General features: G+C 42.2%; 1 protein-coding gene across 4 annotated transcripts in view; it reads right to left on the reverse strand.

The window, feature by feature from the left end:
* Positions 1 to 1,327: 1,327 nt before the first annotated feature.
* zzef1 (zinc finger, ZZ-type with EF hand domain 1) overlaps positions 1,328 to 16,042 on the reverse strand; it is a 212,082-nt gene continuing 197,367 nt past the window's right edge. For all 4 annotated transcript variants that reach the window (XM_068007936.1, XM_068007937.1, XM_068007935.1 and 1 more), the window contains 2 exons: positions 12,172 to 12,243; positions 1,328 to 2,577 (listed from right to left, as the gene is read on the reverse strand). In XM_068007936.1, coding sequence (XP_067864037.1) covers positions 2,476 to 2,577; positions 12,172 to 12,243 — 174 coding nt within the window. In that variant the 3' untranslated portion in view covers positions 1,328 to 2,475. The remainder of the gene's footprint in view (positions 2,578 to 12,171; positions 12,244 to 16,042) is intronic.

Here is a 16,042-nt window from a genome sequence, read left to right on the forward strand (position 1 = left end):
AGCTTCAGAGATATTGAAGGTTAGAGGGTGAATTATTAAAAACTGACTAACAGGCCCTTTGTGATTGAGTAAGTGTCTAACAGTGACACAAATGTAGATACCTGAACAACACTATTCACTGGGAGATAATCTTGGCAATTAAAGAATCGGGAATTTAAACTTTAAAAAGGAGCTCTCCCATTTTTTTTTTGCCTCCTTCCCTATCAAGCTGTGCAGTATTTTCCATTCAGAGGGAAAGGGAGGAAGCCTGCTACTCAAAGTGGTCGTCATCAAGATCTGGTCTGGGCGTAAGCAGTTCAAACCCCCTTCCCCAAACTAACAGGAGAAAATGCACAAGCGAACCCACAGTTACCGCACTGTAATACTGAGGAATTTGAACAGTGAGCTTTTAAAGAAGGGGATCCATTAACTATTATGCATTTGAAAAGTATGTTATATTGGCTACTTAATTTACTCATTGGACTATGTGGTTTGATTCATAGCTGTAAATTGAGAAAACTCATAAGTACAAGCGACATTAACAGTGTGACAGCTAGAGATGGTAACAGAAAGTTCACAGAAATTAAAACACAGGAGGCCCCTCGTGCCGATTTACTCTACTCCTTTCTCCGTATCCTTATATATTCTTCATTTTCAAGCAATTATCTAATTCCCTTTCAAATGATTTTGCCGGCTTTGTCTCAATAGCACCTGTTGAAAAGCAGCCCACCCTCCTACAAACCTGTGAAAAAATGTGTGCCTCCGGTAGTAATCCAGAGTCTTGATTTCCCACTATTCAGTGGCCTATAAAGTACTCCCAACAGATCCCTTTATTATTTCCTAATTCAACCCAGACAGACTCCATCTGAGCATCACACCATCAATAAAAATTGTCCTTCCTTTGGCTGTAATCAGGTCATTAATTAAGACCACCCCTTCTCCCTTTTATCTTCTCTAACTCTCCTAAAAAAAATTTATAGTCTGGAATACTTAGTTCTCAGACTTGCCCTGGCTAAAGCCAAGTTTCCATCAAGACTACATCATACCCCTCCATTCTAATTAGGTTGCCCCACTTTCTTTTTAACGGTTTACACATTCGCCTATAAAATACATTAACCTGCCACATTTATACTTCCCTTATTTGTATCCTTTCTTTCAATATCCTTTTCTTTAATCTCTCCCATCTTCCCTACAATACACCTCTCCATCTTTGACAGATATTGCTAGGTTAGCTTTAAACTCATGCCTCCTAAGATGCAGAGTAAGCCCACTGTATTGTTTAGTGCCTCAAGCGGTCTTCAAACTTCCAATTTCCATGTAATAAAAAACAAAACAGATGAATTGCACATTTCTTAGTTTCTATTTTATTGAACATTACCAAGTTGGCATATTATTTAAAAGAGCTCAGCAAATATTACAACTGAGTGAATATTTTAAACTTGTCCATTATTTTCAACTGCATAATTGATACCCGCATCACATAATATTGACAGCACCCCTATACATTCAAAATTCTATGCAGCATTGGAATTGGGGGTGGGTCGTAGAGGGGGAAAAAGATGGAAGCAAAAAAAAAAAAATCCTTTTGCTTCAAAAACAGTACAAAGTTAGAAATGGCACTATAAGCTAGAACTAACTTAAATACAAAATAAGCTCTAATAAGTAAATGAAAATTACACATCCTCTATGACAGACAACAGATGTCAGGCACGTGTTCTTTTGATACATTTCTTTTTAGGGCTTTTACAGTGCTGCCGGGTTGGGAGGGGGAAGGGTGGGGACAGCCAGGAACTTGAGGATTGTTAAAATGGAATACAGACTATTTTATTAGGTGAATACATGACCATTCCAACCCGCGATTTATCTCTGCCATACACTCAAATGATGAATTAAGTAACCACTTACCAGCTGGTAAGGATTTCTACTTCGGTACACATGAAAAAAAAAGATTACCTTCATAAAAGAATAATTACCTTCCTACTACTATAAAATCCAACCTGCCAGCAGCAAGATCCACAACTTCAGTGCCAGAAATAAATTATCAATTCCACGTGAAACTTCAGTTCTAGGTAACCTACTATTAGTGCTAAGGGTGGGTGCAGACAAGTTGAGTTTATCTTTACTTTGCGGCCAGTTACTGCCAGGTCTTGAACACAGGTAATTAACAATGTGGAAGAAGCATTTGCAACAGAAGCTGCTGATCGACGGAAAGGGATCTTTAATCATCAGTGGCGAGTAAGAGGAATTCAAGTCTGAATTTCAGTAAACGCGGAACCCTGGGGTTTTCAGGGAGCACTCATGAGGGAGTCTCGTCACAGTGCATGGAAGAGGAGAGAGAGAGAGAGAAGAAAAAGTGAGGGAGAATGAGAGCATCACACTTCAGAAAGTGCAGGTTTGAGAACATCTGAACAGTCAGTTGCTGTGTGATGTAATTCCCAGGTGACTGTGCTCGTCTGAATTCTGACTCTCAGCGGTCTGAAGTTGTCACAAACTTCATTAAGCAGGCTTGGTCTGAGACGTTGACTGTTCACTCAAGAGCTTGGTAGCTTTATTCTGATAGTTAATTGCGAGACTGATGGCAGCAATATTCTTCAGTCCCTGAAAGAAAATCAAACATTTTCAATTTGGAACACCTTTACCAGTGCAGTCAAACCCACGCATACATCTCTGAAGCCAGCAGCATGATAAATTCCCCAACTATTAGCATGTATACTGGAGAAGGGGCAGCAAATACGTTGTGTACTGCTCTTTGTGTACAATAACTTGGGCATGCAGAACAGAGAATGCACTAAATAAAATCAGTATGCGAGTGACCTGGCCAGTATTTATCCCTCAACTAACATCACAAACACATCTGGTCATTATCACATTGCTGTGCACAAATTGGCTGCCGTGTTTCCTACATTACAACAGTGCCTACACTTTAAAAGTATTTCATTGGCTGTAAAGCGCTTTGGGATGTCCTGAGGTTGTGAAAGGCACTATATAAATGCAAGTCTTTCTTTTACTTTCTAGGGTATTGTAATGTAACACCGTTACATTAGCTCTATCTATAACACACTACCCACTGTTTGGGTGGCTAACGTTATCATTAGATTTCCAATAGAGGGAAGACCTGTCTGCAATTATATGGAATGAGAAAAAGCAGCAATTCAGTGTGACTCAAATGGTCTAAAGTTGACCTCAAGCCACATTTGATTTTACCTATGAATTTATAATACTTAATTTTACAGCTGAACTATAAATGCATTTGTTACCAGTATTACTGCTCTTAGAAGTTAACATGTTCCATTTTCTCCTCTGAGTAATAAATTGGTAGCTCATTAGTAAAGAAATGACAAAACATCTTATTTATAAAGGAGGTCAACTTCATTCTTCTTTGTATAAATCAAGTCACAGGGAGTCTCACCCTTGGAGAAAACAAACTGCCATAAAAAAAATTATTCTGCCATCCTGTCTGATCAGTTTTATTGATTTTCTGATACTTGTTTAAACAGCAACCATAAATGACCTACTTTATTGGAGGAAATTAAATTTAACAAACCCAGTTTAAACAAGGAAGCACCTTTGATTAATGGCTACAGCTCTTCTGATGTAAGTCAGCCTTCCAAGGCAGTTGCCTTGATATCATCAGTGCTCGCTTTTAAATAAAAATATTTAATGAAAGAATGCAAACACAAGCATAGTGAATAATTCTTTTTGACCAATCTTCAAAAAAAGTGCAAATGGTGAAATTCTGTACTTTATCAAATGCCAGAGGAAAAAAAAACTTGCATTTGTATAGCGCCTTTAACATAAAAAAAACTCCCGAGGTGCTTCACAGAGGCATAATTGGACAAAAAATAGACACCGAGCCAAAGGAGGAGATATTAGGAGGGGGTGACCAAAAGTCTGGTTAAAGAAATGGATTTTAAGGAGGATCTTAAAGGAGGAGTGGGAGGTGGAGAGGCAGAGAGATTTCCACAGCGTCGGGGCTGAGACGGCTGAAAGCATGGGTGGAAATGGTGGGCCGGGGAGAGGGGGCTCACAAGAGGAGGAGCAGAGAGTTGCTGGAGGTGGGTGCTGTTGAAGGGCTGGAGGAAGTTACAGAGGAAGACATGCTATGAGGGGATTTAAACATCAGGATGAGAATTTTAAATTGGAGGCATTGGGGGAACGGGAGCCAATGTAGGTCAGAAAAGACACGGGTGATGGGTGAGCAAATTCTAACCTGCAAAAGCACTAATTGCTGCTCAGCCATTTTCAGCTGAATGTTGCAACAGGTTCGGCTGGTTAACCCAGACGCTCTGTTGGTTTATGCAGGTTAAAGGAAATGCTGGTCATTTTAATTCACTCCACTCCTTATTCGAAAGCATTTTGAAGTATTTGTTGTAATTGGTGATCTGCTTGGGTAAAACTGGGCTTTTAAAAGGGCTTTTCGCTTTTAAAAAAAAAACTCGTTCATGGGATGTGGACGTCGTTGGCGAGGCCAGCATTTATTGCCCATCCCTAATTGCCCTCGAGAAGGTGGTGGTGAGCCGTCTTCATGAACTGCTGCAGTCCGTGTGGTGAAGGTTCTCCCACAGTGCTGTTAGGTAGGGAGTTCCAGGATTTTGACCCAGCGACAATGAAGGAACAGCGATATATTTCCAAGTCGGGATGCTGTGTGACTTGGAGGGGAATGTGCAGGTGGTGTTGTTCCCATGTGCCTGCTGCTCTTGTCCTTCTAGGTGGGAGAGATCGCGGGTTTGGAAGGTGCTGTCGATGAAGCCTTGGCGAGTTGCTGCAGTGCATCCTGTGGATGGTACACACTGCAGCCACAGTGCGCCGGTGGTGAAGGGAGTGAATGTTTAGGGTGGTGGATGGGGTGCTAATCAAATGGGCTGCTTTGTCCTAGATGGTGTCAAACTTCTTGAGTGTTGTTGGAGCTGCACTCATCCAGGCAAGTGGAGAGTATTCCATCACACTCCTGACTTGTGCCTTGTAGATGGTAAAAAGGCTTTGGGGAGTCAGGAGGTGAGTCACTCGCCGCAGAATACCCAGGCTGAGCAAATACAAGAACAAATACCTGCTCTTGTAGCCACAGCTTTGTCGGGTTCCCTCTGATATTCTCCTTTCCTTTCTGCCTCCACCCTTTCCTACTGGTACCAAGTTATGCTGAGTTTGGCTCGGCCGGTGCCTGGCTCCCAGCAGTATCTTGCGCCAGTGGCCATTCTTCATAGAATAATAACAACTTGCATTTATATAGCACCTTTAACATTGTAAAATGTCCCAAGGCACTTCACAGGAGCGATTATCAAACAAAATTTGACACCGAGCCACATATGGAGATATTAGGACAGGTGACCAAAAGGTAGGTTTTAAGCAGCTTCTTAAAGGAGAGAGGGTGGAGAGGTTTAGGGAGGGAATTCCAGAGCTTAGGGCCTAGGCAGCTGAAGGCACGGCCGCCAATAGTGGAGCGATGAAAATCAGGAATGTGCAAGAGGCCAGAATTGGAGGAGCACAGAGATCTGGGAGGGTTGTAGGGCTGGAGGAGGTTACAGAGATAGGGAGGGGCGAGGCCATGGGGGGATTTGAACTTCAACTCAAAACAGCGAGTGTGAGCAGGCTAGTCACCCGAGCCTGATCTTATCCTCATTTGATGTCAGCTTTCCAGTGACTGCTGTTGAAAAGTGATCAGGGGCAGTCACGCTAGCTGATGAGTATAGGCCGTGGCTCAGTGGGCAGCACTCTCGCCTCGGAGTCAGATGGCTGTGGGTTCAAGCCCCACACCAGAAACCTGAGCACATAATCTAGGCTAACACTCCAATGCAGTTAAATCGAGGTCCTGCCTGCCCTCTCAGGAGGACGAAAAAAAATCCATGGCACTAGTCAAAGAAGAGCAGGGGAGAATATTTATCTTTCAACCAACATCACTGAAACAGATTATCTGGTCATCATTGCATTGCTGTTTGTGGGGCCTTGCTGTGCACAAATTGGCTGCTGCGTTTCCTACATTACAACAGTGACTACACTTCAGAAGTACTTCATTGGACATCCCTGAGGTTGTGAAAGACACTATATAAATCCAAGTTTTTCTTTTTTTTATTGATTTCTTTCACCTTCATAGCCCAAGAGAACCAAAGCCAATTATAACTCAACACAGACCTGGGATTGGGCCTGGTCTGATCTGTGTATCTCAACACCATCCTGAATATGGTCTTTTCTTAGTCATACTTCCATTAATATTTTCATTTCCTTACATTTTTAAAATTTACTTCCAAGCAATGAAGTTTGAAAGAAGTACAACAGACTACCAAACCACAGGGATGTGTTTTGGCAAGAAAGTGACCAAGGAAACCACAAAGTAAAGGCCTTTAAGGGGGGAGGGTTCATCAAATCTGGATTGATACCTAAACCTTCTCTATAGTTTATTCAACATGGTAGGAATGGACAGGATATTTCAGATGCAATCTTAAATTAGAACACAAGTTCTGAATTTTGAAGGACCCAAGTATATTCAGGTCTTTGCAGTGACTGCTGCTGAAAAGTGAAATCGAATGAGGACAAGGTGGGGCTCAGGCAGCTAGCCTGCTCACACTCACTGTTTGACTAGTATGAAGAATGGCCACTGGGGTGAGATACTGCTGGGAGTGAGGCACCGGCAGAGCCAAACCCAGCATGACTTGGTACCAATAGGAGAGGGTAGGGGGCAGAAAGGAAAGAATATCAGAGGGAACCCGAGAAAGCAAAAAGCCCCTTTAGAAGCCCAGTTTTATCCAAGCAGATCACCAATTACAACAAATACTTCAAAGCACTTTCAAATAAGGAGTGGAATGATTTAAAATGACCACTTTTTCCTTTAACCTGCACAGTTTCAATTCAGCACTCCTTCACAATGCACCATCAATTAAGGCAAATTCATGGGATCAGACAACTGACTGGCAGATTATACTTGCTACAATGCCCCAGTCTAGGGAGAGAAAGGTTCTGTTGCGAGCCATTCTAATACTCTGCAGTATGTTTCATAACAATATGCGCCAAGGTAGATTTTGCATAAGGACAGATCTCAAATACTTCAAAAGTTTACATATTTTGTTGCCTACAGATACATGCAAAGCAACTATAACTTTACACGCAAGGGCAGACGCGAACAAGGTTACCCATCTAGTACAGGCTTCTACTTTCTTCAAAGGTTATGCATCCTCCATACACTATAGAAAGATTGAATAGACTGGGGCTCTTTTCTCTAGAAAAGAGAAGGCTGAGAGGTGACCTGATAGAGGTCTTTAAGATTATGAAAGGGTTTGATAGGGTACTCGGAGAGAAAATGTTTCCAATTGCGGAGGTGACCAAAACTAGGGACTATAAATATAAGATAGTTACCAATAAATCCAATAGGGAATTCAGGAGGAAGTACTCAGAGTGGTGGGAATGTGGAACTCGCTACCACAAGTAGTTACTGAGGCGAATAGCAAAGATGCATTTAAGGGGAAGCTAGATAAACACAAGGGAGAAAGGGATAGAAGGATATGCTGATAGGTTTAGTTCGGCGGGAGGAGGCTCGTGTGGAGCATAAACACTGACATAGACCTGTTGGGCTGAATGGCCTGTTTCTGTGCTGTAAATTCTATGTAAAAATAAGGCCAGCTTGACAGGCTGGTTCCAGAGAAACCATGAGCTGAGCGTATGCATTAAATATTGTCTGGATGTTGTAGACAGGCAGTGCTGCACATGACCTCCTACTCCAGCATCCCGGAAAGCTCCAGGAACTGCACCATTGCACCAATTTGTTTTGAACTGAAGCTAAACTGACTACAAAACTCAACCTGATAGAAAAAACAAACTTACATGTTCTAACAGGATGGTTGGGTGGGGCTGTGGTATCCGGAGAATAGGTATCATTCGCAGAATTAAGAACCCCTGTGAGAGAAGATGCTTGTAGTCTGTGGGAAATCTAAAGGTTGTACATTGGGTCGTAGACATTGAAGGCAGCACACTGAAAGCTTCTGAATTTGATTCAGCAAACTGTCCTTGGGTAGGTTCATCACTATCTTCCTCCCACTCCACCCTTACACAGGTAAATATTGGTCTCAATTGATTGCCAGCCTGGGTTCCTGAGTGGGTAACTAAAGATGTATTAGCCAAGTGTTTTTTTTTTATTCGTTCATGGGATGTGGGCATCGCTGGCAAGGCCGGCATTTATTGCCCATCCCTAATTGCCCTTGAGAAGGTGGTGGTGAGCTGCCGCCTTGAACCGCTGCAGTCCGTGTGGTGAAGGTTCTCCCACAGTGCTGTTAGGAAGGGAGTTCCAGGATTTTGACCCAGCGATGACGAAGGAACGGCGATATATTTCCAAGTCAGGATGGTGTATGACATGGACGAGATCGGGAATCAAGGTGGGGGGAGGGTTAGCCAGCATCGGGGTGGTGTCGGCCGATCTCGGGGTTCCTGTCGGCCAGCTGAGCTTGTTGGGCCTGGATGAAGTGCTCCCGCTCCTCCAGGCCCACAAGCAGTGCAATAAAGGCATCTCATGGATCCAGCCCTTCCCGCCTGCTTTCACCTGACGTGATTCGGAAGTGATGGGAAACCCGAACAGGTGAGATTAAATTCATTTTACACAAAATATTAAGTACCTCAAGTATTCCAATGAGGTACAATTAAGTATCAACCTGCCGGCTTTAAGGGGGGGCGGGACTTCCTGGTGTCTGCTGTGTACATGCAGACAAACCTGCCCAGGTTAAACCCAGAAGTGGGATGTGGTCCCACTCCAAAAAGCTGTTATTTTAACCTCACACCCGTCCCCAACCCACCCGTTCTTGGGGGTTAAAATTTACCCCACAATTTTAGTTGTTCATTTTGGGTGTGTTTTTAATGACCCGAGACACATGTGGCAGGTGGTCTAGTTGTGTTTTGGTGACAAAGGTTAGAATCATTAATTGTGAAAAATACAGTATCACATTCACAATTAATTCAGCAATCATGAACGGGCTATTGTGATTAAAGCCTTTCCTGGAAGTTTGTGTCAACAAACTATCGTAAATGTAGAACCGTAAAAGTCTACCGGACACAAGGAGGCCATTCGGCTCATCATGTCTGTGCTGGCTCTAAGTAGAACAATCCAAAATAATCTTACTGCCCTGGGCTCTCCCCACAGGCCTGTATCTTTTCCTATGAAAAATATGCCTAATTTTTCCTTAAAAGATGCAATGGTCTCTGCCTCAATCATTCCCTGTAGCAAAGCATTCCATCCTCCAACAACACTCTGTGTAAAGAAGTGTCTCCTAATCTCTGTCCTCACTCTCAGCGACAGTTTTAAATTGATGACCCCCTCAACTAGAGGAAATAGTCTTTCCCTATTCATCATCATCATCAACAACTTGCATTTATATAGTACCTCTAACGTAGTAAACATCCCAAGGTGCCTCACCGGAGTGTATTCATCCTTTCAAACCCCGTAATTCTTACATAGAATTTACAGCACAGAAACAGGCCATTCAGCCCTACTGGTCTAAACTGGTGTTTATACTCCACATTTGCCTCTAATTACCTATTTCCACCCTGCCCCACATCCCTCTGTTCCCTTCTCCCTCATATATGCATCAAACCAACTCTTACATTTAAAAAAAAATCTATTAAACTTCTTATCCTTCTCTGCTCCAGTAGAAACAGTCCCAGTATCTCTAGTCTCTCCTCGTAATGATAGTTTCCCATCTCTGACATCATCCTGATTAATCTACTCTGAATGCTCTATGTGGCTTTTATGTCATTTCCATTATAGGGCATCCAAAATTTCACAGAGAACACTCTACCTATGGCCTAACCAATGCTTTGTATAAATTTATTGCTTCTTTGCTTTTATACTCTATGCCGCTGTTTATAAAACCCAAATGCTGTTGGCCTTTTTTATGGCTTTATTTAGCTGCACTAGCATTTTCAAATACATAATACATCCTAGGTGTCACTGCTCATCAATGCCCTTCAGCATGTTTCTGGTGAGCATGTACTCTCATTCCTTGTTTTTTCTTCCTAGAATGTATTACCATTCAATTATCCACATTAAACTGCCCATTCCACCTGTCTCCCCATTCCGCTAACCTGTCTATCTCTTTCACAGTTCTCCTCACTGTTTGCCAAACCCACTACTTTTATGTCCTGGCCAAAACATTTATCCCTCAACCAATATCAGCAAATCAGTTTATCTGGCCATGTATCTCATTGCTGTTTGTGGGACCTTGCTGTGCATAAGTTGGCTGCCACGTGACAGAGTGCAGAAGAGATTGACTAGAATGATTCCAGGGATGAGGGACTTTGATTACGTGGATAATCTGGAGAAGCTGGGGTTGTTCTCCTTGGAACAAAGAAGGTTGAGAGGAGATTTGATAGAGGTATTCAAAATCATGAAGGGTCTGGACAGAGTAGATAGAGAGAAACTGTTCCCACTGGCGGGAGGGTTAAGAACCAGAGGACATAGATTTAAGGTGATTGGCAAAAGAACCAAAAGGTGATAGGAGGAAAAACTTTTTTTTTAACACAGCGAGTGGTTAGGATCTGGAATGCACTGCCAGAGGAGGTGGTGGAGACAGATTCAATCATGGCCTTCAAAAGGGAACTGGATAAGTACTTGAAAGGAAAAAATTTGCAGGGCTACAGGGATAGGGCAGGGGTGTGGGACTAGCTGGGTTGCTCTTGCATAGAGCCGGCACAGACTCGATGGGCCGAATGGCCTCCTTCCCTGCAGTAACCTTTCTATGATAACAACAGTACTTCATTGGCTGAGAAACAATTTGGGATATCCTGAGGATGTGAAAGGTGCTATATAAATACAAGTTCTTTCTTCAATCAGCAAATTTTGAGGTTGCAGCAGGTGCTGGAGCTTTTTATGACACCAGAATAAGAGATTGCGTGTGACACTGTCTAAATACAATGCATGGAGTTCCCCATAACCAATCAAGTCAGAAATAAGTTCTACAGCATGTGAAGGATGCTTAAATTAAGAGGAAAGGTTGAACTGGTTGTGCAATGGTATAACCTATTGAACAAGACACTGTGTCTCAGTAGGGGCAGATACAGGTCCATTCTTCTCTCCCGTTCAGTTCCCAAGCTGCTGCAGGGTGAGCCAGGGTGCAGGCCAGGTGCTTAACTATAGGGGAAGTGTGAAAATCAGAGCGTTCTCAGGGGGAAAAAAAATAGATTCACACCCTCACTAAAATAATATGTTTAAATAAATTGCTTTCATATTTTAAGAGCAATCCTAGTGTACAGGGCTTAAAAAGAATAAGAATCACAGCATGATCTCATTACTGGACTGTTTTAGAACAAAGATCTTTATCACGAAGGGGCCATTTGTAACTGGCACCATTTCAGCAGAGTACAATAAGTACTCATTTTGGGAAAGCAGGGAAGGAGCTGTGATCAGCAAGGGCTCTGTCTAATTTACATACAGACATGTTTTATACACATTGTAACTTTTAACAGTACAGGGATAGGTTAAGAAAAAAGTTCTAAATCTTTTATTCAAACTTTTTTCCAGACACTGGCATGGTATTGCACCCAAAACTACGGATTCAGTCACTTTCATGAATCCTGTGTGTGCTTGTTCCCCCCACCCTCAAGACTGTTACACCAAATGAAAATACCTCTTTCAAAAATACAGGAGCTTCATAGCTCACAGGCTCTTTTCTTTTTAAAGTAAATTTATATTCCCTTCAAAATAGGGAATGAAAGTGCTTTACTCTTTTGCCAGCCAGTACAAAGCACTCACCAGTCAGGTATAACATGGGTTGGGTGCAGAGTGCAACTCCCTCTACTCTGCTAACAATACATTTTCCCAAACTTAGATGAGCATCCCTGGCTACACCCATGTAGTTTTCCATATCCCACAGAGTCATTTTGTGACTCGAGTGAGACTGCCAATTTTCTCAGAATGACCGGGAGATTTGTGTTGACAATTTGCAACCTGGGACCTTTGAAGTCAGACAGCCTTGAACTTATTTGACATGTGACCCAGGGGAGAGACACTTCAATCTCATCTGGATTCAAATGTGGGTCCCAGAGGGGAAAGGACAAAGTGTTAAGCCATTGCAGCAAGTACTTTTAAGGAAGCATCTTCAAAAGAAACAAAGAAAAGTTAATTAGGAGTAACTCAGTCAGGTCAGACTTTAGTAATGTTTTACCCTTTCTGGTTCACAACTGAGCTGCTTTCACTTTGCAAGAGTTATACATGATTCTCACCTGCACGACACAGTGGTGGATGTGATCTTCCGTGGTTAAGGCCAAAAAGTAGTCTTGCAGCACACCAAGTTCCTGCAACCAATCGGAAACCTTGTTAATCTGCCACAGTGAAGATCAATAGCTATACAAAGACAAGTCAACGCTTAAGCAGTGAACTAAATTATGAAAGGGTTCGATAGGATAGATGTAGAGAAGATGTTACCACTTATGCGGGAGTCCAAAAACTAGGGGCCATAAATATAAGATAGTCACTAATAAATCCAATAGGGAATTCAGGAGAAACTTCTTTACTCAGAGTGGTTAGAATGTGGAACTCACTCCCACATGAAGTAGTTGAGGCGAATAGCAGAGATGCCTTTAAGGGGAAGCTACATAAACACATGAGGGAGGGAGGAATAGACGGATATGCTGACAGGGTGAGATGTAGTAAGGTGGGAGGAGGCTTCTGTGGGGCATAAACACCGGCATAGACCTATTGGGCCGAATGGCCTGTTTCTGTGCTGTAAAATTCTATGTAATTCGTGACAATACTACTTTTAACATTAATCCAAAATTTCTCCAGTTCCTCTTCAGCCTCCATAATGGTGGTCAACTTTTACCACCATGCTTTGTAGTTTGCTAACAGCAAGTACGGTGGATGTGGGACAAAGGAGAGAGGACAAGGAGCTAATGTGCTCACCTATTGGTGAGGCGTGGAGTGAAGTACAGGAATAAAGGCAGGGAAAGTGCACGAGTGATTTATTTTAAGTTCTGCATTCAACATCGAAAGCTTTATTTCAACTAAAACAGGGATTTGCTTTATGCAGATCTAGGTAATCCAAAGTCACACTGACCATGGCATCAGTTTTTCCTAGTTACTCAGACACTTGCTGAAGTACTGCGTACTTTGCACTTCAATGTCGCCTTCCCCAGAAGGTTGTCTTTAAGACACAAATTGCGAGCTCACACGTCACAAGCTACAAAGGAAATCCAGCGTTCAAAAGGCACCCAAAACAGCAGGAAGTAAAAGCACTTATAGAATCATACAGCACAGATGGAGGCCATTCGGCCCATCATGCCTATGCCAGCTCTTTGAAAGAGCTATCCAATTAGTCCCAGTCGGTTGGAACTGGGAACAGTTTTAAATCGTTTACTGGTGCAAATCAATATTCACATTTGAGCAGAAAGACCGACAGGTGCATTATTTGATGTTATACTTCGATGCGATTTATGAATTAAGAGTAAAATTCCACCAACTGGAGTATTAAGTTAAGCCCAACTAAAATGTGAAACCAAAGTCCAGCCAATTTTTTTTTTAAAAATGGTCTGATTAAAAGATGTTTTGATCTGAAGTTGTCAATATAACCAATTTAATAAAATTACATATCTGCCATTAAAACCAGCTGCCTGGGTATTCTGTTGTGACGATTGCCCTTGATCAGTCTGTACCTCCTTTGTGGTAGATTGTGATAAAGAAAGCTCTCTGCTACACTCAAAACAGAGCTTTACAAGATGCTGTGGTTTGCATACACTTCCTTCGCACAGCCACCAATGAGCTCCAAAACTGTCGTCGTAACAAAAAGGCAGTAATCCATCCCTTTTAGTCAATCCTTATTCAATTTAATTCCCTCTCTCCAATGGGATTTTAAATACAAACTGAAAACAAATTCGGCAGGAAGCTTTTATCTGGGAAACCTAGAGAGAGAATGGTTATCTTACTCGTGTCAGTATTCAAACTTTAACAATAAATAACTGTTGGTATGGGAACGTAAATGAGAGAACGCAGGCTGTACTAGCCCCGTTGCTAGTGCGTAGGTTGCTCATGGTTGCTAAGCTGATGTTATAAAGGTTTCTTCCTCTTTGAATTGGTTATGCTGTCACATGGAGGCAGTCCAGTAGCAAAGTGGAGCTAGCTTGTTCACATGCATTGTCAGAGTGGGAGGGCTAAGATTCGCATTCCTTAGTGAAGCAGCAAGGAGCAGCTGCGAACAGGGGGAAAAATATATGAGATAGATAGTGGTTCAAAATTATGCAGGGTTTCGATAAGGTAAACAGGGAAAAATTATTTCCACTGGTTGGTGAGTCAGAGGAATATGTTATATACAGAGTGTTTTAGGATATGGAATGCCCACCCACAAACAGAAATGGATAAGTATTTCAAAAAGAAAAAAAATAGCATGGTGAAATGGCAGGAGAATGGGATTAAGTGGGTAACTCTTCCAAAGAGCTGGCCAAATCGTTTTCTGTACTGTAAAAGTCTATGAAGAGCAAAGGAATGGCTCCCCTCCCTGAGAAATGAATGCGATGCAGGACACATTACTGAAGGATTATAATACTGGAACGATTAAATGTTTGTCGCCTGGAAAGTCCAGCTGTGCGACGTGTGGGTGTACACTCTCGTACGTAACAGCGGGAAGCAGCATTTTGCCCGTGATTCCCCGATCCGTGAGTTCCTAATCAGGTTGCCAGGCAGGGTCCAGCCAATAGACTGGGCAGTTTCCCCCAGTGGAAGACAGAATAAATACAGCCCCCAGGCAGCTGCCATGCACCACCTGCCAGTTGTCAGTCACAGATGGGCATTGCTGGGGCCCCGTCTGCGAATCGTCAAGCCCACTGTAGCTGGCAGAGAATGGTATGGATCACCGGGGGAGAAATCAATAAAAGGGCAAAAACCAAGAACCAAAAGAAAGAGGGAACCGGCTATCAGGACGAGAATACCAGCACAACAACTGTAAATGATAAAAGCTGCTTTGTTTTGAAAGGGAAGATATAATTTGGTACCAGTGGTAAAAGAATTAGGGGTGAGCAACACCAGTCAATTCTGTGATCTTCATCCACACTTCTTTGAACCCAGGATCTCTCCAGAGGAGGAGGCTGCCAGTGTACTTTCCCAACAAATCAAATTTAGTTTGACTGTTACAACAAAAAATATTCTCTTGAAATTTGAACTCCCTATTGTTTGTATTCATCAGTTTACTGAATATCACTCATAATGGGGTGAATTATCAGAGTTTATTAACTTAATCACACAACTTCATGGGTGGATGCACTACAGTAAATACACCATACTGGTTGCAGCACCCAAAGGCGTGTACTGTGGTACTGTTCTCACAGTGGTGAAATCATTCAGTAAGAATGATGCTTATTAACTCACAAGTGTATGAAAGTTGAAGAGGAACTGGTAAAAATTATTCTCGGAGGCTTTCAAATTGCACAGGTTTATTTGAAATTTAATTTTTGATAGGGTAAAAAACAAATAACACTGTTAGGTGAAAATTGTTTAAAGCTTTTCTCAAGTTTATTAATTTTACAGCTTCCTGTATTGGTTGGCAACGCTCAATGTGATAAGTTGGACTGATGCTCAAACATATTTTGGGCATGGTTTGGGGCTTAAAAAGAAACAAAGTTGCAGGTGTAAAAGATACAGCAGTCTCCACTCATACACTAACACTACACTCATGCACCTTGTATTCATATCTGAAATCCTTGCTCATATACAGACTAGCCCAGTTGGCTGACTGTCTCCATCCCTAGCATGGTTAATGGATACAAGGGAAGAAAGGAGAATGAAAGCTGCTGCTGGCACTCTTGCCTTCTCCTTGGACTGCTGAACATTTCATCTTACTTGAGCTTTTGCAAACTTTGTTCTTCCTTTTCTGAAGTCCCTCAATTTTCTCAAGCTTGAAGGATCAATGATCTTTCTTGCCGCCCCACTCATGATGAACTGGGAAAAAAAGATATTGTCCTTCTTCTCTCTCAAAAGGGGCTTGTGACTGTTCAGAAACTCTGACCGACTGCTACATATATTGCACAATCTCTGGCAATTCTCTATAGAATTAATATTTTGACAGCAATGACAACTCCAAGTTTAATTACACTGAAATCTTCCAAG

The sequence above is a fragment of the Heptranchias perlo genome, chromosome 28 (genome assembly GCF_035084215.1).
Source record: "Heptranchias perlo isolate sHepPer1 chromosome 28, sHepPer1.hap1, whole genome shotgun sequence".
Taxonomy (NCBI): Eukaryota; Metazoa; Chordata; class Chondrichthyes; order Hexanchiformes; family Hexanchidae; genus Heptranchias; species Heptranchias perlo.